The sequence below is a fragment of the Cricetulus griseus genome, chromosome 4 (assembly GCF_003668045.3).
Source record: "Cricetulus griseus strain 17A/GY chromosome 4, alternate assembly CriGri-PICRH-1.0, whole genome shotgun sequence".
NCBI classification, from domain to species: domain Eukaryota; kingdom Metazoa; phylum Chordata; class Mammalia; order Rodentia; family Cricetidae; genus Cricetulus; species Cricetulus griseus.
Genome location: NC_048597.1, coordinates 143,383,479 through 143,403,145, shown reverse-complemented (window position 1 = coordinate 143,403,145; position 19,667 = coordinate 143,383,479). Strand labels below are relative to the sequence as shown.

The window sequence follows — 19,667 nt, the reverse complement described above, 5'->3', positions numbered from 1 at the left end:
ATTTGGGTCAATAAGTGCACTTTTACCTTTTAACCTATACCCTCTACTTGAACCTAAGCAAGGTCCAGTCCACTGGAGAGTCAACTTTAGTATCTGTTACCCTCATACCCTCTTCTCCTCTTCCTTATGAATTAGGCAGTAGCCAAAGGGCTGTAGTAACAGGAGGCCCAGAAGGGCCAAGCCATCTTGATATGTAGTATGACCTCAGAGGGGACCCTTGTCTATAAACCCCAGTAGCCCAAGTCCATGAGCCTAATACATTTCCCCCAAGGGAATCATATGATCCAAGGGGATCATAGAGGACATGGCTGGTTTCCACAGGGCTTGACATCTTCAGGTTTCAGAGCCTCATCACAGGTGTCAGAGGCTTGACCTGAAGGATCCCTGCATTCCACAGTCCGCCGATGCCAGCTACCTCCACAAGTGCTAGGACATTCAGACCAGTCCCCCAGCACCCACTCTGCATGGGGCAATGACTGGATGATGTTGGTGGTTGCTTTTTCTTTGCTATTCTGCATGCTGAAGTCCATGTCGTTGGGAACGAAGAACGTGTATCTGACTTTTGGAGGAAAGACCTCATCAGACACAGTCAGGAGCTGTACTATTAGAGGCTCAGGTAGGGCCTGGAAGCTCTGCAGCCTCTCCAGGGTAGCCATGGAACCACTGTACTTTAGGATGGTCCCCTTCATCAAGATGTCCTGCTCTATGGCAGAGATGGCCAGGTTGCCATTGAGCAGGTACTGCCCATTGGCTGTCTTCAGTGCCAGGTAGCTGCCATCATTCCGGGCCCCTGGGTGGCTCCGTTGTTTCACATCAATGTTTGTGGCACCAGCTGGGATGGTGACAATGTCATTGTAGCCATAACTATGATAGAGACAGAAAAACTGTTAGGGCTGGTGGTTCCCTAGCCTGGAAATTAAAATGAGTTCCCTCATGTGGCTGGGGTGAACAGACATAACAACTAGCAGATAATAAAGTAATTGCCTCAAAGTTCTAAATAAGGGGGCTGGAGATATGGCTCAGAAGTTAAGAGTACTGGCTATTCTTCCAGAGGACCCGGGTTCAATTCTCAGCACCCACATGGCCGCTCACAATTGTCTGTAACTCCAGTTCCAGGGTACCCAACACCTTCAATATATATATATATAATATAATATATATATAATTATATATATATATATATTCAGGCAAAAACCACCAATGCACATAAATAAAAAATTTTAAAGGTTCTACATAAATTATTTGCCAAGGCAGACCAAATTGTTTTGGGCATTGGGCTTTCCATGGGTTTTTGCTTCTTCTGGTAAATCTACTGGGGATGTTGAGGCAGTTGGACATGTAGATCTTGACAGCAGCACAGGAGAGCCTAGGAGAAAATGCCAGAAACCTGGCCCCTCCTTGGTTCAAGTGAGAATTCAAATACATTTGCTGCCTTGCAGTGGTAAAAGTAGGCATAGCTACCTCTAGACTCAGATCTCAAACTCATGTGGAAAATAGGAGCCCCTCACTCATGCCAGAACCCAACCAGGAGAGCGAACTAACACTGCCTCTTGAGTCAACCTTCATATAATATTTGACTACTATGGATTTTGGAAGGATGGGGGGGGGTAAAACTTGCTTCTTTGGAGCCACCTCTTGAGTGTGCCCAGACGCTATGAGCACCATGGGTTTTGGTAATGGGATACTATTGGGGAAAATGCTTCCAGTCTATTGTAGACATGGGGCTTTATGTAGGATGTCAAAGCTTAGTAACTTGTCCTCCTATGGGAATCTGGGTTACACAGGGCTGAGATAAACTATTGAGGAGGGCCATCAGGTGGATCTTTTCTGTTCTTTCTCTATGTTCAGCTAGGGCCAGTCTAAGGCTAGGAAAAGTATCCAAGGCCATATGTTTAGGACCTAGGAGGAAGTGGCTAAAGGAACCCAGGATCTGAATAGCTCATGCTTTTTTCCTACTTATTTTGAGCTTAAATTTGAAAATACTTCCAAGTTGGCTGCTATGAACTGGTTCTATTTTTTGAGATATGCACTACTATAACATATGTACATGGGAAGAAGATAGAAGAAGAAGAGGGAAGGAAGGAGAAAGAAAGGAAAGGAGAGAGGGGGGAATATAGAGAAGGATGGAGTGAGCTTCATTAGTTAGAAAACTAGTAAAGGGACAAAAATCTCTGAGATACTGGGCCTGGATTGGAGGCTTGAATGCTAGAAAGTCATTTGAATGTACTTGATATCAGAGTGACCAAGGAAACACTTGACCATGACCTTACTCTCTAGGACTCTCCAGGAAGTGCAAGGGACAGCAGATAACAATCACCAGGTACTTGAAGAATCAGGCCTGGCATGCAGAGATGCCCTAGGTTTAATTTTTGGCACAACAGGAGAAAGAAAAGAAGAAAGTTTTCTTTATCTATCACTAGCTCTCAGTGTGACCTTAGAAAAGTCAATTGATCTTTTCATGTTTCAGTTTCTCCACCAAAGGTAGGGAATGACAGTATTGGCCTTGCCCAGCACAATGAACACACTTTGGAACACCCCAGGAGCTCTAATGCATGTGGGGTGTTTGGCTGTGAGAAACTCTCTGAGTCCTTAGACTTCCAAGGCTGCTGGTTTGTGCTCTTTTCTCTGATGAGTAGCTAGTCACAGAAGGATGGGGCTCACAGGCCTTAGGGTTAGATATCCTTTTCATAACTGGCCCAGGGGAGCTCTTTTGTGTGTGATTCCTGGGTTACTCAGTGTTGCTCCCCTGCTAATTGACTCAGAGCTGACACATTCCTGTCCATGTGGTCTCCAGCTTTAATAAACTAATGGCTATCCTGGTCCCATCCTCTCTGTGGCCAGATTCTATGCCAAGTGCTCTACACTCCCTCTCTCAGGAAATTCTGACAATGACTGTGAGAAGAGAAGACCACAGGCATTCTGTAAAGAAATGGAGACTTGAGGTACTTACTTATAAGACCCTCCCCCCATCTACACAACTATTAACTAGCAGCTGTAATTTACACTCCAGGCCATCAGTGTTTCTCTGCCTAGGTACATCCACTAGGAGACCCACCTGAAGGAGGTGAAAGAACCGGAGACCTTCCTACAGGTAGTGCCTTTGCCACCACACACTCCACATTTGTCCAGTTTCTTAAGTGAATTTACCACATGGTCACAGCCAGCCTTAACACATTGCCCCCGGACGCAGACGGACAGAGTATCCGGCCCACACAGAGTGCCATCGATCACCTGGGAAGGGAAAGGTAAGAGGGGAGATGTAGCACACAGAAGTAGTCTGAGGGTGGCAATACATGCCTGCTGTCCCATCCCTATCTGAAGCCAGGAGACTCTTACCTTGGCTTCAAACACTTTGAACTCACTCCTCCCCCGGGCTCTGCAAAACAGCTTGCATCGGTCCCGGGGGGACACTCCTGAATATTTGGGGACCCATTGCAGAAAATTCCCATCCAAGTCAGTATGGTTGTAGGCATTGTATTTCTCACACTGCTGCTCCCTGAAGCTTTTGCCTGAGAAGAGCAAGGAATAGCATGCAAGTAACACACCTGCTGAAGGACTCTGGTAGAGAAAGCTGTGGATCCGTGGCCCCTTTCTCTAGGTTTTGGACTCACCCCAAGGACACAGGCATAGCCCATTATTTCTAGACAGACCTGGGTGCCGGTGGATGACCCTTCCTCAAAGATTCAAGGCAAGGAGCCATCCAGCCTCACACTGGGCTTTCTGGTACAAATATCCTTTCCATCTGGGCATGGATGATTGATACAGAGCGATATTTTCAGGGCTCTGCTAATTTTACTTTGTGTTGATTTCCCTAGTAACAACGGACATGTGGCAAAGACTCACTGACATTTCTGGTCTTGCCTCTACATCTCATTTTCTGTAATTCTGAGTGTCTATGGGAGAGCTCCATCTGCAGGTACTATAATTACCCCCCAATCAGCATTATCTTAGTATTCTGATGATTGGTTTGGTTTGGCATTATTATACTCCAGAATGAGACTGGCACCTCAGCATCCCGAACATTCAAGCATCTCTCTGTGCTATTTCTAATCTACCATGACATCCTCTGCCAAATTCAGGAAAATTTGTGATTTCAAGTGCATGTGTATGACTCTTACAACCGCAGGTCCAGGCCTCATGCCATCTTCTGGGGACCTGGTGCTCAGCCTCCAGCGAGCCTCCCCAGTGCTCATACATAAAGGCTTATGTGCACTGTGTTCGGACCAATCTACCCTTCAGATATGAGTGATTCCCTTGCACAATCCTGAAACAAGCCTGCTTGTTCTACCATGCATCTCCACCATGGCTGTACATCCAAATGGCCCATGGAAACTTCTAAACACAGTTGTACAGTGCTGAGTTTGTGAGTCCATACTGCTGAAGGGATCCTGGCTGTGACTGCAAAAGATTCAAAGTGACCTGATAGGATAGTTGTCACGGACAATCCACAAACAACGTGTCAGACTTTAAGGGCCTTGGTGGTCTCACTTAGTCATGCTGCTACCTTCTGCTTGGCTCTACCTGAGCAAGTGATAGCATGTCTCATACCTGCCTCACTTGGACCCATCCCTCCTGTCTCACCAATATATCATCCTCTGGGCTTTCCTTGGCCTAAACTTTTTGAGCTTCTTTCCCTGAATTCCTCAGAAGCCCAGAGTTGCTGCCTCACAGAGGAAGCCATAATTACTATGTAAAATAATTTACCACTAATCACATTGCAAAGTCCTTGAGGACAGAGACCATGCCTTGTCCATGTTTAGCTTCTGTATCTATTACAGTTATGGACACACAGAGGCGTTGGCTGATCTCAGTGTACGTGAAATCAAAATGTCACCTATCATCCATGCCTGTTTTGCAGACTCTCAATACCAGAAAGAAATTTCTAAAGCCTCATATCATTGAAGATCCTTCCTGTTTAGCAAAACTGAAGAGCCTACAGATTTCCCTATTAGACACCCCGCCCAATGCCAGAGTATCTTGGCACTTGGGAGAATTTCTCCTAAAGTTCCCCTTGTCTTTTCATATTGCCAACACTTCCTGGAGCTGCCCAAACTGATTCTGGAAGGATTGGTGGTGGAAAAAATATTTCTAATTTCCTTTCCTAAGTTGGCTACTGCCCTAGTCTACCTCCGAGTTCATGTGTGTGCTTTCTAGCATGATCTAGGGGATAGGAATGAGCAAGGGGAGGCAGAGGTGGTGCTCTTTCCTGGGAAGGCTCTCTCAGGCAGTTGCTATGGCCCCAAGGGAATATGGGCAGCTCTTCTCAGAAGGAATGTACCCAGGAATCACATTCAAGACATTCTCTCTCCTGCTTGAGCTGGAGAGACCTTAGAGGTTTGGCTCTGACACTTGCTTTAGGAACGGCTTCCATCTGCGTATAGAGAAGGGTTCAGATGCTTCTAAGATGATGATTATCCTCCACACAAGCCTACCTCAGAGGTCCCCTCCAGGTAGATTTAATTGGGAGTGACATGCTTTGTCTGTCTACAGCTCAGAGACCAGGACAAGGGTAATCTCCTTTCTTTGACATTACCAGCCTTTCCCAAAACTAAGAGCTGCCCTGGCTGCTTGAGGACTGTTCCCAAGCTCGGTGTCTTGAAGAGTCCATGTAAATTTGGATTGGATCAGGACTCAACTCTATACCTGGTGGTACTTCCCTTCCCCTCCTCTTGGAATCTGTTGCACTTACACCATCAGCTATTCTGGCGGGTAATTACCATTGGGTGGACATTCCTCTGTGTTGCATGACTGATACTTGACTCTCTCGCCCAGGCAAAATCTTCCTCCATTCTGAGGCACCGGGTTATCACACTCACGGTTAGAAAATTGTATTCCTCCTCCACAGGTGCGAGAACATTCTCCCCAGGGTCCCCATGGACCCCAGTCTCCATCTACCACAGCCTGCAACACACAAAGCCACTGAATCAGGACCAAAAAGGGGATCAGACTTCAGTTGTCTGTGTCACTTGTTGGATGTGGACCTGACTTCTTCATCTAGTTCTTCTCATCTGAGTGTGTGGAGTTCTGTAAATGATTTCAAATTGCTTGTTTTATGATAGTGTGCCTTGTTTGGTGTGGCTTGATAGTGTGAGCATAGAGGCTGTGCTGGTCTTTTTTGCTGTGACTGCCTAGTATATATAAAACAGCACTTTACCCTAGCCAAGTGCTCAACAAAACAGCTGCTGAATGAGTATGAGGGAGAGTCTTTTATGAATAAGTTTGGGTCTGGTGCAGTAGGTTTCCACTAGGGCCCATGCTGTTCTTCATGGGAGGGGTATGGAGTCATTGTGCTTGCCTCACCTAGGGAGGATAATATGCCACTAGCACCTGATGGATTAAGACAATGATTCTTCTAGATAGCCAACAGTGCATAATCCCCCCAAAGCCTTTCCCAGCTCCAAATGTCACTAGTGGCAAGGGTGAGAAAGAAGCCTTGGTCTAAAGAAATGGCCACTGAGAGGTCTTGCCACAATTCTGTCAGCTACTGGTTCCAGGGCTAGGACAGTGCTGGGCAACAAACAGAATCACTCCCAAGTTTACAACAGACTTATGAGAACAAAGCCTTTTCTTTGATAGCTCCATAGAGAGTTCTAAATTAATTTTTTCTATTACTGAAGCAACACTTTGCTCATATAAAAATGAAAGCAGAAGACTTAAAAAGAATAAACAAAGGAAGAAAGAAGAGAAAGAAAGCAGGCATTCAGAATGCACCACTGCCCAGAAAGAAGCCACTCCTATGATTATCATGGTACCTTCCCATTCTTATGCTGTGAATATAAAATCCTACAGCCATGGTGCTTTCATTTGACAGACATGGCACTGCATACTAAAGTTAGTTTCCAGCCCTGCCTTTTTTCTTTAAGGATAGATGATCCTGTGACTGTTTTATGTCATCCTGACTCTGAGATGGGTGGTTGGACCCTCCTCCTCTTCTCTCAACACCAGGAGAGGAGAATGAATGGAGAGAACGGGAGCTGGCTGAGCTGGAATCCATGAAGGCTGCACCAGCCCAGGCTTTGGATGAGAGTGTGTGGCGTTTCACAGACCAGGAAAGCTCCCAAGCTCATCACAAGCGCATGCCACTGAGGACAGCCCTTGGAACGCACTTTGGCCACCGTGGCGATTCAGTGCTGGGCAGAGCCCAGGCTGTGAAACTCATCGGATGGTATTTCATCATGAAGGCTCCATGACTTGCAGTAGGAGAAATGTGATCAGCCTTGCTGTTTGGATGTATTAAGATCAGGGTGAAGAAGTGAACTACTTAGAATCCTCAGTGGCATTGCCTTGGTTTTTCATGTGAGTTTCCTCTGTACTGGGCCAAGGCTCCTCTTTTTGGATACAGGCCACTCGGATCCCTTCTTTCCTCCTCTGAGAGTGTGGCATTCTTACTATTACTATGTTCTCTGATTTCTACTAAGTAACTTAGCTCAAACGTGGTAGGCTACGAATACTCAGACCTTGATGAAATGATCCTAGCTCATGTCACTATTTATAGTGGATTCTTTCAGGCTCTCATTTGCTTAGTGCCCACCTCCTTTCTGGTCTTCACACCTTCACCAATCTTCTTCATAAGCTCTCAAATTAGCTACAAAACAGCACTAAGGAGGAGATGCTAAACTGCAGGCAGAGATGCCAACATCCCATTGACCCTGAGCTAGTCTCAAAACTCCTCACACATGGGGGTAATTATAGTTTGTTTTGTTGAAAGATGAGTGACTTTTCCGGTAAGGAACACTTTCGACTTGGCCTGAAGTATCTGAGCCTGCCTTTGCCTCCCTCTCCAGCTTTCATCTCCTCCCTTTATCTCCTCTCCACCTTTCTCACCTTGGGGTTCTCCACTTCCTCCTTGAGCACACAGCTGCCATACAGGCATAGGTGCTCAGGGCCACAGGGCGTACCATCAGCCCACAGTAGACTGCCGTTTTTTGTGTGGCAAACAGGCTCATCACTATCCTGATGGCGGCACCAGAGCTGGACACAGATGTCCTCCACAGAGGTGTTGGGGCAGTGCTGGAAATCAGGCCCAAAGATCTGTTTGCACTGCTGGTCCAGCTCATAGAGGGTACTGTGGCCTGGAAGGCCTGTGGGGAGGGGCAGGAATGAGGTGGGGGCATCTAGGAGACAATCTCCTGAGAATAGAGAAAAGAGATGAGTCAGAACAAGGGTGGCGCCTTGCTCTCAGCTCCCCATGGCCTCCTGCATGAAGCTCCAATTCTGAATGATGTTCTCAAATGTCTGGGCATCCCAGGTTCTTCATCCTTGGTCTAAACATCACCAACACCCAACCATGTACATAGAGCTCATTTAATTCTGGGAAACTGTAGCAAAGGTTTCTGTAGGATGTTCAGAAACATGTCAGGCAGATTCCTGGTGATGCTCATGCATCTAGTGACTGCCAGACACTTTCACTATTAAACCACACCCCACTTAAGAACCCTGGCATGCAGTAAAGCCTGAGTATTGACATTTGTACAATCTACTGTTTCTGCATCAGCTATATCCCTGCCTTCTAGAATCCAGAATAGTTGCTTCACTGCTTTGCTCAACAATCCAAACTTCTCTAACCAGGCACCCCTGCCCTAGACTCTTGCTCTCGAGTGACCTGCCCACAGTCTTTTTGCCATTTCTCGGCTGCCATACCGGCTGCTACTCCAGCCTGGAACATTCTCTTCTCTGCTCTTTCAAACTACAAACAGCCTTCCATTCCTTTACGTTCTGCTTAAACTCACCACTTCCAGACAACCTTCTCAGACTAATTCCTTCTGCGTTGGAATGAGTACATCTAAGTTAGCCCAGAGCTCGGGCTATGGGAAGATGGGGTCAAGGAAAAGCATTCTGGCAGGATGCTTAGCATGCCTTTCTAGAATGACATGCCTCTGAAGTCTTTCCCCACCCTATGGGCTTTGTGAGAAAGCACAGCTGCAGGGAGTCCCCAGGGTAGAGCAGGTGCCAGCAGTCATGAAAGAGGCTCTACAGCAGATGGGTAGGAAGAAGTCAAGGGGAGCCGAGTGGGGCATACCGTGACCATCATCCAGGAGCTCTGTGAGGTACACAGCACTGCAGGGAGACCAGGGAAGCGTCTTGTTCACATGGATGAAGAATGGCGCCATCATGTGGTACTTGCCCATGGACCCAAACAGCCTCACACAGGGCTTAGAATCATCATGGGGCATGCTGAGAACGTGCCCTAATTGGGGGTAGGGAAAGCAGAGAACTATGGTCCATTCCAGCTGCCCACCCCTCCAGGTGCCCTGTCCTGCCTGTATGTCCCTATATGGTCAGCAGTGTTGATGGGTTCAACAGTCCTTTCCTGTCACTATCTCCCAATAGGCATGGCTACCCAGACTTCCTGAACACTTTTGCTTTGGGCTTTACCCTCAGGTCCTACTCCCAGGAAGCCTTTTCGTTTGACTGAGAACCATTAAGACAGGCCCTTTAGTTTTCGGCATTTCTCTGGATATCATGTTCACTTCTACTGTTGTTTGTCTAACATGGCTATCTCTTTGTAACCCATCTCCCCCATGAAGCCTAACTATTTAGCTTACTTACAATGTCATGGTAACCTAATACTTCTTCCATGTTTTGGCATTCTCTGGGTAATGCTACTGATGGCTCAGGACACCAATTTAATGCTTTGGTGTTATGCTCAGGGTAGACATGGAGTCAGTAATATCAGGTACAACATCTACCTACACAGAACCACTTTTTCGATGCCTGCATGTGAGGCTGCTTACTTCTCAGAATCTGGGCAGCTGTGGACTTGAAAGACAAGCTTTCTCTGATGTATGAAGCAATCTCAGGTATGACAAGTCTTACCTAGCTCATGGGCCAGAGTGTAGGCTGCCTGTAGGCCCTCGTCCTTGATCACTGAGCAGCTCTTGTTAGGGTCACAGATGGTGCCGACGTCTGCCATTCCCAGGGTGTCACATTGTTCCCCTTTCCCACAGAAATTCTGTTTGGTGATGAGAGCATGTTAGGTTGTAGAGATAGTCATGGAGAGCAGAGGTAAGTGCCCAGAGTCTCACTCAGCCTTCTGAGAGATAGTAACCTGATGCCACAAACATTACTGAGCCTTCTAAAGCATTTTAAAAAGAATGGGATAATCAGTGGAGTTCAGCTTCTAGACATCCCACCTAGTTGTTCTGCATTCTTGATTTTTCTGTCTTGGTTGTGACAGCTAGTTCACCTACCTTCATCTAATCTGTAGAGGGACCCAAGAAATGCTTTATTGTTGTATAAGTACCACTTGCAAATCAATTGTGCTACTGGAGCTCAGACATGCATTATTGTTAAACAATATCAATACCAGCAACACACACACACACACATACAAACACACACACACACACACACACACACACACACACACACACACACACACACACACACACACGGCAGTAGGAGGTGGCACCGAGTGACGATTGACTTGGCTGGGACTTCAAAGGCTTGCTTTGGGATGTAGAGCTTCACAGTTGCTCGGAGTCTGGCCCTGCAGTAAGATTGCTTGGGCTTAACCATGGGCACCACTGCTGTATGGCCTCTTGGTGCCTCAGTTACCTCTGTTACAAAATGGGTATAACATGACTTCACCTCCACCTGTGACTCTTGTGAGGACTAATGAAACAGGCAAGGCCTGGCATACATGACTGTGCTCACTGGCCTTCAGGAAAGCTGTTTAATTAATTCACCACAGCTGCCTGTGTGACAACCCCCAGCAATCCTTAGGTTATCATCCCTGTGCCTAACTGGCCTGAAGACAGAACCCCTTTCCCATTTCCATTTCCAGACCTCTTCCAGGGCAGCTTGAATCTGTTTCCTCTTGGTATGACCTCAGCGGACAGCTGGTCACAAACTTTTGGAAAAGAGCCCTTATAAGATTTTTCTCCCCTTGCAATGGCCTCACACTTGTCCTCATGACCCCCTTCTCATCATTCCAGAAAGAGGCCTCCCAAGTCCAGCTGGAGCCAGCAGGGAGACAGTTCCCATGTTTGGGCAGGCCTCAAAGCTCTCCCTTTGATCTGCTCATCCCATCTCCCATCTTCCTTGGCTTTGAGAGCCAGCTCACACACCTGTCTGGTGAACAGAATGGCAGTGTCATAATGCTCTGGGTGGCGGTCGCTGGGCTTGTTGAAGCGCCGCTGCCAGTTGCAGAAGTTGCGCAGTGTGAGCCCACCGTTGTCCGATACCTCTGGGCCCCATCCTTCCTCTTCCACTATCAGCACTTTTACCACCACAAGGTTGATGGAGTTCCTGATGCTCGGGTGCTTGTAGATTCGGGCAGCCATTGCCATCACTGTGAGGATGTGGTTCTACCAGGAAGGGGGAACAGTGAGAGAATACTAATCACTATCATGTCCTTGGCTGCCCAATGCTACCACTTATCTCACACATGTCAGACTCTGGGCTGAGCCTTAGATATGTAGCATCTCATGAGGATTAGGAAAACATTCGAGAACTTGGTGCTATTTCCCCAGAGAAGAACAAGCCTCAGTGACTAGTCTAAGATCACAAAGCTAATGAGCCGTCATCTGCACCCAGACCTATTTGGTCACAAAACTTGAGCATTTAAGCTCCAGAGCAGGTCATGGGGTGACCTACTTCCTAGTAATTAATTAAAATTCAAGACAGTCAGTTCTTCCATTGCACCAGCCACATTTCAAATCCATCAACAGCTGCACATGGAGCATGGATGTTGCATTGGAACTGTAAATAAAAAGTTCTCTTGAGTTGGATGGCTTATTCTGACTGTCCAGGACACCAATTGATTCCTTTCCAAGCACCCCCATCTCCTCTGGCTTTACTCCAGAATCAATAGTCTAAAGACTCACAGTCAGTGGACTTTCCCTCTTAGGATCTGTCTGAGCATTTTCCTGGTGTTCACTGGGATAACTTCTACTTTTTAGCATGGAAACTGTTAACTCTGAAAACTTTGTTCTAATAGTTACCCTTAGCAACAGTCACTCTGTAGATGTCATTGGCCATAGTTGACACATCACTTCATTGACTACTCACAGTAACTATAGGTCAGGTATTATGAATGAGAGAGTCATTCAAGTTCAAAAAGTTCTTTTAGAAACTACTCTTAAAGCCAAGATACCAGCCCAGGTGTGTGTCTGAGGTCCACACTCCTCTCTGGAGGTCCCTAGAGTTCAGATTTCTGGTTTCTGCCTGGACAGTTGCTTCCCTCCGCCCCAGTATTTATTCACTTCTATTTGGGACCTGAGAGAAGCCGGAGGGCCTAATGAGACCCACATGCTGAGGATCCCACCTGCTCTCAGTTCCAACCAGGCCAAATGAAGGGCCTGTGATCTTACATCATTAGTTGGCCTCTGGCCTATCCTTGAGCTGCCAACTGCTTTCTTGCTGGATTCTGAGGCTTTGAGGGGAGGCCAGAAGGGAACTTATTGTCCTGCCTCCAGGACCTTGTGGATTATTTTTCAGAGGCAGGGACAGAGGGTGACAGGCTGGCATGCCTTCAGCCCATGGTGTGGCCAGCTGAGCAGTTGCTTGCATGCTTTGCCCATTTTTGCTCCCTGGAGCTTCATGGCCCTCAGCTCCTCTCTCTCTCTGTTCTCCTGTGGTCTAAAAGGTGGGAGTAGAAGGAGAGGAAAGGCTATAGAGAGGACATTCCATCGAGGAAGGTCATGTGTGGGAGTTCCAGATGCATTCCTTATTTGTGAATGGGCTCTGTCTGTTCATTCTGTAGGCAATAGAGCAGATGTTTCATTAGACCTACGAACAGGTTGGTGGGTTTCTGAGCTCAGGTTATTCAGCAGGCCATGCACTCCAGCTTATTCAGGCTGATGTAAACATCTTATCAGCAAAGCTTCAATTTGGTATTTGTTCCCTGAGTTGGCTTGCTGAGGGGAAAAATGCAATCATATCCTTATGCAACTGGGGGCGAGTCCTGAGGAATGGCAGCTTGTGAGACAAATTCCTGGCCAGATCTTCACTGCTTATTGAGAAAGGATAGACAGTCTGCTGGTCTGCCTGGTGAGGCTAGGATCTGACTGGGCCAACCCCTGGGAATCTCTACTGGAGAAATCTGCAACTATCCTTCCAGGATTTCTTCTTGTTGAGTCCCAGCTGCAAATCTGAAAACTAGGGAGGCGAGGTCTTTTCAAAACAGTGTGAGGCCAAGATGCTGGCTTCTAGGTATTCAACCAAGGAGGTCTACTATGAGGAATTGGAAGATCTGGGGACTGTATATGCAAGCTGACCAGACCAAACCAGATTAAGAGTGACAGATGATACACTAGACCCTCAGGGAAAAGACAAATGGCTATGTGGATGGAGTACAGGATAAGGACTCCATGAGATCCTTTTCTCCAGACACTGAACATCTGTCAGGCTGAGATGGCAAGTGAATCACTGCCTCCAGGCGACAGCTGGCTATGAAGACATCTTAAGTTCTTCCTTGTCACTGAGTATCTCACAAGATAATGTGCATAGTGGAGGGCCACACAGATTCTATGGTCCAATGTTCCTTTCAGAACCTCTGTTCCTTGTCTCACTGAGAAACAGGTCATCTCCACTATGTTCCATGTCCAGCTGGATTGTCTAGATACTGTGACAGGAGCTCTATGTCCTAGTTCATGTCATAGTTCTCCAGGGACAAGGATTGCTGAGCTTGGGCTAGGCGTGTCACCTGGAGTCTGTAAGCTTCTGAATCCCCATCTGTTCTCTGGGTCCTGAAGGACAGACCCAACTTACAGATACAGGGAGCAGGTGCCAGTCAAAGAAAAGGTCAAATGGCTTGCTTGCTCTGCCACCTGGTGTCTATTTATACACCCCTGCTTACCACACAAGCATGAACTGAGTTAAAGAGTGGAAATGCAAGTCTTTCCCCTATTGACTGAGGCTCTTGTTGTTTGGCAGAGAATCTCCAGAACTATCCCATAACCATTACAGGCAAGTTGAGTCAAACAACTTAATTTTGCTTAGGTAAAGGTGGCATTTCTGTGGGGGCGCTTCTCTGTCAGTATCCCCAGAATTCTTGGAGCTACAAGTATGAACATTCCTTCTTCAGGTTCTTGGATGCTCCTATGACAATCAAAGCCTACTTTTGGGATCCTTGTAGAGGCTGAGCCTTGGCAAAGTTCACTACTAGTGGCTCCTCTTCCTGGCTATAATGTCAGCTATAGTACTTTGCTTATTTGCTCTCACACGGTAGATATTGAACTAAATACCATGTAGCATGCCCAGGGATGTCAGAAGAGTGGCAATGTATGACCACATGTGGCATTCTTCCTCTTATTTCCAGGTGTGACTTTAGGCCCTCAGATAGTGCTGTATGTAGGAAAGGGGGGCAATGAGAGAGGAAAGAGCGAGACTCACATAGCCATCCTTCATCTCACCTTGTTCCCCAAAACAGCAAAAGGGGTTGTTGTAAAAGCTATCCTTATTCAGAACCGCCAGAAACCAACCCTAAACATCCAGAGCTGGGGCAATCTGCAAAGATGTTTTTTCTGCCATGTGGTACAGCAAAGCTGAAAAGCAATGGCTAGCATTCCAGTGATGTGTAGCCACACCATTATACCCACTCTGACAAATGCTTTTTATCACCAAAGGTGACTAGGAATAGCTGAGCCTTGCTGACCACCAGGCCCTGGCTCAGATGTGTTTCATGCTTGGCTATGACTGCTCCTATTTCCCTGGTAAAATAATAAAGGTACAGAGAGATAGATACCTGTCTAGAAACTCTCAATTACTTCTATTTTCTTAAGTCTATGTTCCTGGCCACTATACTACCATCAATCTTGGCTGCTACAAGGAAAACCAAACCCAAAGTTTGCAAGCAAATAAGCAATCCAGGCTTACCCTGCCATAATCTACCCACCCCCAATATTTGCATATTTGGGGATTTTCTTTGGGAATAAACATCTTTGGTCAGTCTGACTGCAATAGATGCAAGAGATGGAAAGGACTCATTGTTGGGAAGGTGGGTTGAACATAATTAATGTGACACAAAAGTCTTCCACCCATGAAGACTGACATAGCTACAGAGCTGATGGAGTCTATACCTGTCTCTCCCTCTAATATCACTATCACACCTCTGACATTAAGAGATGATACTATTTTTTTTATGCTACCAGGCAGGGAGGGATTCCTCTGGGCAAACCAGTGTATAGGATAACTATGGTACTTGGGCTTGTAGGAAGCATTCACTCCAAAAAGTAGAGGTAAATGAGATGGCTGCTACAGCCTCTTCCTGGATCATCTCCCAGAACCCTGACATCTGGGAATGCTCCAGTCTACTTTGGGGAAGAAGAACACCACTCCTAGGCCCTCCCTGCTAAGAAAGCTCAGGAGGTCTGCCTACTGCTGGGACTTTGTACTGCTCCAAGGTAACCGAGGGGCCACTTAGTAGCATCTGAGATGTAGACACAGTTAATGGACTCTCCCAAAGTGGTCCCTCCTGTCAGAAATTCTCCTTTGTCCCAACTCTGATAGAAATCGCTGCTGTTCAGGCCTCCAGAATTCCTGAGCTACTGAAGCAGGACATCTGGTTCTGCCCCAGGTTAAGCTGACTTCTGCTGGAGGTCCAGGTGTGTTGCTCATATAAGTTGACTTTTTCTGAGAAAACCAAGTCTTGATACTTTAAGAATGGGCTGATTCAAACCCACCCCCTCCATGCAGAGGCCAGTCCTTAACATGTAACCTGCAGGAAAGCTCTGAGCGATTCATCCACACAGATAGAAGGCACTTTGGGGTGTCTTTGGGTAATGGGGTGGGCAATGATGATGACAAGAGCCCCTGATCCTCTAAGGAACAAGAAGACACTTGGACAATGTAATGGATTCTGGTCTACACATCTGTGAGACTGCTTCATGATGAGCCCTTAACTCTGAAACCAGATAAGAAGGTGGGAGGTAGAGGTCCCTCTTGTGAAGGGATTAAGTGAACTCACTTACAGAGTTCTGGTAAATGTCATTGTCACTAGAGTGACACCTGTCACTAGCAGTGACAGTCTAGGTCATAGCTGATTCTTTCTTGAAGCTTTGAAGATAACAGTGGTTTCTTCTAAGAATGGGGCTTGGCACTTTGGGGGGCATCTTGAGACTGCTGGATTTAAAAGGAGCCATTACAAAGGAGACAGCGGTGAGAGTGTGGTTAGAACCACTCATGAGAATATGCAGTGTGGTACAACAACAAAGAATGCTAGCATTAGGTTCAGGAAATCTGGGGTGTGTGGCAAATCTAGCTTGCCACACTTACTAGAGTGACCTTAGGAAAGTCACAAGTCCTCTTTGAGCTGTATACTTTTCCTCTCTCTGAAGCATTTCTATTGAGGTCCTGCATGTAAAACCATTCTTAGAGAATGGCTGAATCTTCCAGAAGTTGGGCTCATCATAAGGCAGTCTCACAGATGTGTAGACCAGAATCCATTACATTGTCCAAGTGTCTTGTTCCTTAGAGGATCAGGGGCTCTTGTCCTCATCATTGCCCATCTCATTAGCCAAATACACCCCAAAGTGCCTTCTATCTATGTGAATGAATTGTTCCGTCTCCCTGCAGGTTACATGCTAAGGACTGGCTTCTGTGTGAAGGGGGTGGGTTTGAATTAGCCGAGTCTTAAAATAGCAGGACTTGGTGGTTTTCACAGAGAAAGTCAACTTGTATGAGCAACAAACCTGGACCTCCAGCAGAAGTCAGCCTAACCCGGGGCAGAACCAGATGTCCTGCTTCGGTAGCTCGGGAATTCTGGAGCCTGGACAACTGTGAGTTTTGGAGATGCCAAGTACATCCTTGAAGGAAATGTTTAACATCTCAGTATTTAAATGAGGAGTTGAGGGAGGTGCTAGGGAGGACATCTTGGCTCTGAGTTCTGAAAAACTGGCTTTCCTGCAATTTCTCCTTGTTGTTCTTGGTCTTTCTACATTTTGGCTGTCAAGGATGTCAGAGACTGGTCCAATTGGGGGATAGGGGTGTAAGTTTTAGTTCTGGGTTTGTTCCTGTGGTAGCCTGTAGCCAGGTGCATTGGTCTTAGTGAACTGGGAAGCCCTCTCCTCACCCTTTTTTACATCTCCAATACATACTGGGGGAAAGGAGTCAGAAGTGGCTGGTGCTTCCTCTTAGAGTAGGCAACAAATCAAATATCCATCAGCACCGATTAAACCTCAAGGGTCTGATGGCTCAGAGCTGTCTTGCAGTGCTCTGAGCAGAGCCAATACCACAAAAGCATGCAGGGATCCTGCCCCAGGTTTAACTGGTCTGTGCAGTAGATAGACCAGCAATCATTTGGACTTCTCACCCACAGCATTTCCTGTCCTCTCCATCTGGTTTTTACCGAAACTTTCTCATGAAGCACAGAAAGGCGGGAATGACCTGATGAGAAGCAGAAGGCTGTCTGTCTGTCCCCTTGTCTGGCCATTCTGCAAAGGTAATGTCCATGTCCTTGGCACCCACAACACTCAGGCACAGGCTGAGGCTAAGATGGAGACCCTAATAAAGGGCACCACCACTGTCAAAGTGCTAACTGGGCTGCTGTGGTTCTGGGATCTCTGACTGGCGGATCTGTGATCTCTGGGCAGGTCGGTTTCCTCTAGCTGAGCTAACATTTCTAGTTCTGTATGTTCTAGAAGATGGGACCCTTATCCCTTCTCCTTTTGTAAAATCTTTGTCCTGTCTTGGGAGGGAGGTATTGGGGTGGTGGTGGTGGTGGTATGGTGATGGTGGTGGACATTTCTTGCTGAGTCAGCACCAACTACATGTAGTTAGGAATGCTCAGCTACTAGCCTACTAGCGACAGTGTCCTGGACTCAGTTTTCTCTGCCAGGTCATTTGAAAGCTGACTCTGGGCTGAGGGTGGCTGGTCAGCTCTGGTTCCTTTAGACACAGTAAACTGAAAAACTTCACCTTTAACCCAGCTCCCTCTCTTGTCACTGAAACTTCAGTTTTCTGGGCTGAACCCCCAAGGCAGAAATTCTGTTCTCCTCCCTTCTTGTGCTGGATGCTGGCATTGCCAAGTTCTGCCGAGGCTGAGCGCCAGGTTGGCAAGGTAGCTCGTGCCCCTTGATCAGAACCAGCTGGGCGCACACAAGTTGGAAAGCTTCCTTCCAGGTTCCTCTAACTTCTTTTACTTACAGGAACCTCAGTTCTGTACCCAGACAGTCCCAGCCACCTCGTCCCAGCTAGGGAGCATCAGAGAGTCACCGACACTAGAGACTAGAGAGTTGTAGGAAGCTGGCCCAAGAGGAGCAGGATTCTTAAAGGAAAAAAAAAAAAAGTGCAGTTTTCATGTCCTTTGGGAGAAAGCAGGTGCCTGGGGACTGCGGGAGACTCAGGATGCCAGCTCGGAAGAATCAGAGCCAGCACTTCTACTGTAAATTGGAAGGGACTTAGGGGTTGGGAAATAGGAAACCGGGATAGCAGAAGTTAATGGAGTTACTGCTCTTTCTCAGAAAGGAGAAAGTCCCCTTTGGGGTTGGGCTTGGGAGCTCGAAGAGTCCCCCCTACCCCACCCTCAGTGGGAAGGGAAGAATTGAGAGTCGTTTGGGAAGAGACGGATGTTATCGACTGTTAGCATCCGCGGGAGGTTCTCGAGTCCTACCTGCAGGTCTGTCCCATAGAAGGCAGCCATGGACGCATCAGCCACCAGCAGTGTTTCCACGAAGCGAGCCTCGGACACAAACCTTTTGCTCCTAGTTTTGGATCTTAAGGGTGGTGGCAGTTCGCTGGAGTCTTCTCTCTTTTTGCGCAACCCCTCTTTGTCCTGCTCCCTGTCCTCTTCGTCGTCACTTCTCTCCGGTCCCTGCCCCTCACCCATCTCCACCTCCCACTTGAGTCCTTGAGGGACAGGGAAGACTTCGGCAGCGGCGAGCCCGGGGTCCTCCCTGTGCTGCCCCGGCCCCCAGCGCTGCAGGCGGTGAGGCTGGTCCAGGGAGTCCCCAGCGCCTTGCGGCTGGATGGTGAACTCCTCGCCTGCCAGCAAGAAAGAGCCGCTCAGCCCGCGACACAGGCTCACCGCCGCCAGTGACTCTCGCTCCCCATTCACCGTGCCAGAGAAGAAGCAACCGCGCAGCCCCGGTTCGCCCCCGGCCGCAGCTCCGGAGCCCCCGAGACGCTCGATCTTGAACTCGGGTGCCAAAAAGCTGGCGTCAGGCGCCAGGCGCAGCACGAAGCCCTGGCCGAAGGCAGACAGGTGGAAGGCGAGCTCGCTCGTGCTGCCCGGCAACCGCGTGGGCACCAGCAGCTCCGAGGCCTGCGACCTGGTTCCCGGCTCTGCCGGGGCGCCGCAGACGAGTGGCGGCGGCGGCAGCAGCTGCAATAGCAGCAGCAGGAGGGGCGGCCACCGGGCGGCGGTGGGGTCGAGAAGCATGGGGGCAGAGGGCTGCGGAGCACGGGAGAGGGAAGAAGGCAGCCGCGCTCAGGCAGGTGCTGGTGGCCAAAGGCGGCCGGGCCGCTCTCTCCAGGAAAAGTGATCAATCAGATGGAGAGGCCGACTCGGCCAGCGGCAGCAGGCGCGGCGGTCCCCTGGCGGCCCCTCTAGTTCGCGCAGCCCGCTCCTCCTGCGCCAGCCAGCCAACCTAGCGGATCTCGAGCAGCTGGCGCCCCGGACTGCGAGCGCTCTCCTCCATGCTGTCCGGTGCAGTCGCCTCCTTCCTCGGGAAGTACCGAGTGGGCTGCCGAGCCCTTCGTATTTATACTTCCTTCCCGGCTTTGAC

The 19,667-nt window shown here is 48.1% G+C and overlaps 1 protein-coding gene across 1 annotated transcript; it reads right to left on the bottom strand.

Annotated features, from left to right (window-relative positions):
- Positions 1 to 293: 293 nt before the first annotated feature.
- Adamts8 (ADAM metallopeptidase with thrombospondin type 1 motif 8) lies at positions 294 to 19,321 on the bottom strand. The gene is made up of 9 exons (XM_027411735.2): positions 18,554 to 19,321; positions 11,070 to 11,309; positions 9,817 to 9,952; positions 9,020 to 9,187; positions 7,825 to 8,129; positions 5,718 to 5,901; positions 3,337 to 3,509; positions 3,056 to 3,231; positions 294 to 864 (listed from the first exon to the last, which is right to left on the bottom strand). Exons 1-9 carry the CDS (start codon positions 19,319 to 19,321, stop codon positions 294 to 296), a joined length of 2,721 nt encoding a protein of 906 aa, XP_027267536.1.
- Between the last annotated feature and the right edge of the window lie 346 nt (positions 19,322 to 19,667).